Genomic DNA, 3418 nt, shown 5'->3' on the forward strand with positions numbered 1-3418 from the left:
GATTTCGGATCATTTTTAACCAAAAAAAGTTACGGACTGCAGCTTTAAGAGATGCAAACAACAGAGTTCAACTAAAGATTTTTGGTGGCTGTAGGCTGAACATAAGGACAGGTGACAGGTGATTTATTTATTGCAGATGCTCTTGTCATTAATAACACCAAAGACACCAATAATTTTACAGTTTCTAGGCAAACATTGGTTGTTTTTCTTAAAATGCCTAAAAAAAGAAAAGTGCTTCTCTAGACTCTGAGCTGTTACTGTGCAAATGATGCAATTATTGAACAATGAGTGCAATATCAGAGATGCATGATTCCCGTCATCTCTCTTTTAAGCACTGTTCTTGTTAACTAATGTTACCATTACGATTTACTGTTATTCACTTTGCCAATGGGTATAATCTGTGCTGTTCTCACATAGGATTTGATCAACTCACCAATCACACCTATCAAAAGTCTACTTGTATGTCATTTCCTCAGTTGCGTACATTAGCCTAACATTGAACTACTGTGGTTCGCCTGCTTGTAAATCATCTCAAAGTGTGAATACTAACACATACCGCTCTTTTACTGAATGCAGATCCATTCGCCTCACTGAATGGAGCTATTTGTAGTCTGACTGTGTTGAAGTGAGAAAAACTAGCCAGTCTGTTGTTCACTAGATGCTGTACGATCATGCATCTTCTCTCTGAATGATTCAGAAACACCCTCAGGTTATTTGTACCAGCAATGTAAGGGTAAAAAAAATGTAAAACCTGTTTTTATTTGCTTGTTTCTCACTTTCACAATTGGAATCAAATCAGGTCCACATTCAGACTATTTCGTACAATCAACTTGGTTGTACAAGTCATTTCAACTTAATTGACATTAAACTGACTTAATATATCCAGTTGAAGTTCATTTAACAAAAGTTGCTCAATTTATTCTGATGAGTTAAAGTAATGTAAAAACATAAGTTGGCATGACTTACCAATCATATAATTTTTTACAGTGCAGAAATGCGGATAGATAGAGAGAGTCAAAAGATTATATCGAAAGAGATATTCAACCCATTCACCTGAAATGTGCTGTTGAATTGGACTGACAATTTGTATTTTAGGTTGTGGTGACTGGTGCCAAATTTGAATGAATTCATTAAAATAAAATAATTAGCAACTTTACACTTCCGTTCAAATGTTTGGGATGAGAAAAAAAAGTCTCTTCTGCTCACCAAGGCTGCATTTATTTAATCAAAAATACAGTAAAAACAGCAGTATTGTGAAATATTATTGCAATTTCAAATTTGTATAGAATTTCAATGTTTTATTCCCGTGATCAAAGCTGAATTTTCAGCATCATTACTCCAGTCTTCAGTGTCACATGATCCTTTAGAAATCATTCTAATATGCTGATTTGCTGCTCAAGAAACATTTATTATTATTATCAATTTTGAAGACATTTGTGCTGCTTAATATTTTTGTGGAAAGTGTAATAAAAATATTCAGGATTCTTTGATGAATAGAAAGGAATGACTTTACTGTCACTTTTGATTAATTTAACTCCTCCTTGCTGAAAAAAAGTATTAATTTATTTCAAAAATGGTTGTGTATATTTTCTCATGTTGGATTTTCTGATGTGACATTTACAATGCACACGATGTACAAAGGATTTGTTTTAGGCTTTTCAATTCAGCTACAACATCAAATGATTAAAAGATGATTAAATGTTCAGTTTTTCCGGTTTTATGGAAGGAAAGCATTTTACAGTAATGAAATGATCTATATAGCTATATGATCGTCTTACCTGTATCCACTGTATGTTCCTCTAGATATATATTATGTTGAATAATTATGAAGCAGTTTTGTAAGGTAAAACCTGCAGGTATAAATCGTTATAATCTCAACACCATTTTTCTCTGGTTTATTTATGAAGCCATGTTCTTTTCCTGCATTTCCATGCATTTCAGATGCTGACATTTTCTGACTGAAATGTTCCTTGTTTAAAGTCTTCCATTATTTAAAAACACAAGTGAAGATGAAACCATCCACTTCAAAGGGGTTTCACTCTAAATTAGGACATCGCTTCAGCTCAGCATGTGAGTCCCAAATCAGAATGTCACTCCAGATCTAAGAGTGAATCGAAATCAGGGCTTCACACAAAATCAGGACATCATGAAATCAGGGTTTTTCTGAAGTAGCCGGCTGTTTTTTTCCTGGTGATGTTTCAGGCACTATACCATGGTCTCCTTATTCTTGTATTTGCACAAGAAGTGCATTGTTAGATGTTTTGGTCTCAGGTGTGACTTCACAGGATGGGGAATCTGTAGCCGGACGCTGGGATTTGTCTCGTTCCACATCCTGAAGAGATGAATGTGGTAACGTAGGGATACCTGCGGTTAAAATGGAAGATCATGTGGAAAAGTTAGAACCATTTTTTCATCATTTTACATTTTATACACTTATACAAATTTGTTGTTCATTTTTCAATTTTGAATTTTTTCTTTATTCAATTTTCACTGTATCATCCTGGGTGTCATAAATCTAATTAATGTGTGTTTTTGTTTTCTAAATCAGAGTATTTTCTTATGCTGCACCAGTCAGAAACACTGCAGGTGTAAAATGTCATTGCACTTTCATTTGCTACATTGAAAACAAGAGTGAACTTACAACAGTCCAGAAGAGGTAAATAGTGAAGAGAGTCAGTGTGAGAACAATGAGTCCCACGGCCTCCATGCTGTTGCTGTAGTACAGATCCATGGCTCCCTGCACACACAGCCAACCTGACAGACACGCTAAGGGTGTTATGAACAGGAAACATATGGCATCCCCGCACAGCGTCCGTCTCTGCTGCTGCATGGAAGGTGTGGTGAACCACTGCAGCCACGAAAAACAGCTCATTAGGAGGGGTTTATACTTGAATTAAGGCAGTTTGAAAGCTTATTTCATGTGTTTTTTGGTTAATAACTCAAATTTTGTATTAACTTTTTACAAATGGAGATTAAAATTCAGACAACTTAAGATAAAGAAAAACATTTATTTGCAACTATCCATATCACAAAACCACTTTACATAATGCATAGATAAGCGCATATTATAATTCAGCAAATGTAAAAAGAATAAGAAATACATGCAGAAAGAAAAAAGAATGAAAGAAAAGAAAGAAAGAAAAAGAAAGAATGAATGAATCAATTAATTAATGAAAAGATGACAGACAGACAGACAGATAGAGACAGGTAGACTAGATAGAGACAGGTAGACTAGATCGAGACAGTTAGACAGACAGACAGACAGACAGACAGACAGACAGACAGACAGACAGACAGACAGACAGACAGACAGATAGATAGATAGATAGATAGATGAGACAGGTAGACTAGATCGAGACAGTTAGACAGACAGACAGACAGACAGACAGACAGACAGACAGACAGACAGACAGACAGA

The 3418-nt window shown here is 35.2% G+C and overlaps 1 protein-coding gene across 4 annotated transcripts in view; it reads right to left on the bottom strand.

The window, feature by feature from the left end:
• Positions 1 to 1523: 1523 nt before the first annotated feature.
• LOC107591295 (E3 ubiquitin-protein ligase MARCH3-like) overlaps positions 1524 to 3418 on the bottom strand; it is a 6619-nt gene continuing 4724 nt past the window's right edge. For all 4 annotated transcript variants that reach the window (XM_016280410.1, XM_016280411.1, XM_016280412.1 and 1 more), the window contains 2 exons: positions 2642 to 2848; positions 1524 to 2364 (listed from right to left, as the gene is read on the bottom strand). In XM_016280410.1, coding sequence (XP_016135896.1) covers positions 2206 to 2364; positions 2642 to 2848 — 366 coding nt within the window. In that variant the 3' untranslated portion in view covers positions 1524 to 2205. The remainder of the gene's footprint in view (positions 2365 to 2641; positions 2849 to 3418) is intronic.

The sequence above is a fragment of the Sinocyclocheilus grahami genome, unplaced genomic scaffold (genome assembly GCF_001515645.1).
Source record: "Sinocyclocheilus grahami isolate Dianchi unplaced genomic scaffold, SAMN03320097.WGS_v1.1 scaffold140.1, whole genome shotgun sequence".
Classification (NCBI taxonomy): Eukaryota; Metazoa; Chordata; class Actinopteri; order Cypriniformes; family Cyprinidae; genus Sinocyclocheilus; species Sinocyclocheilus grahami.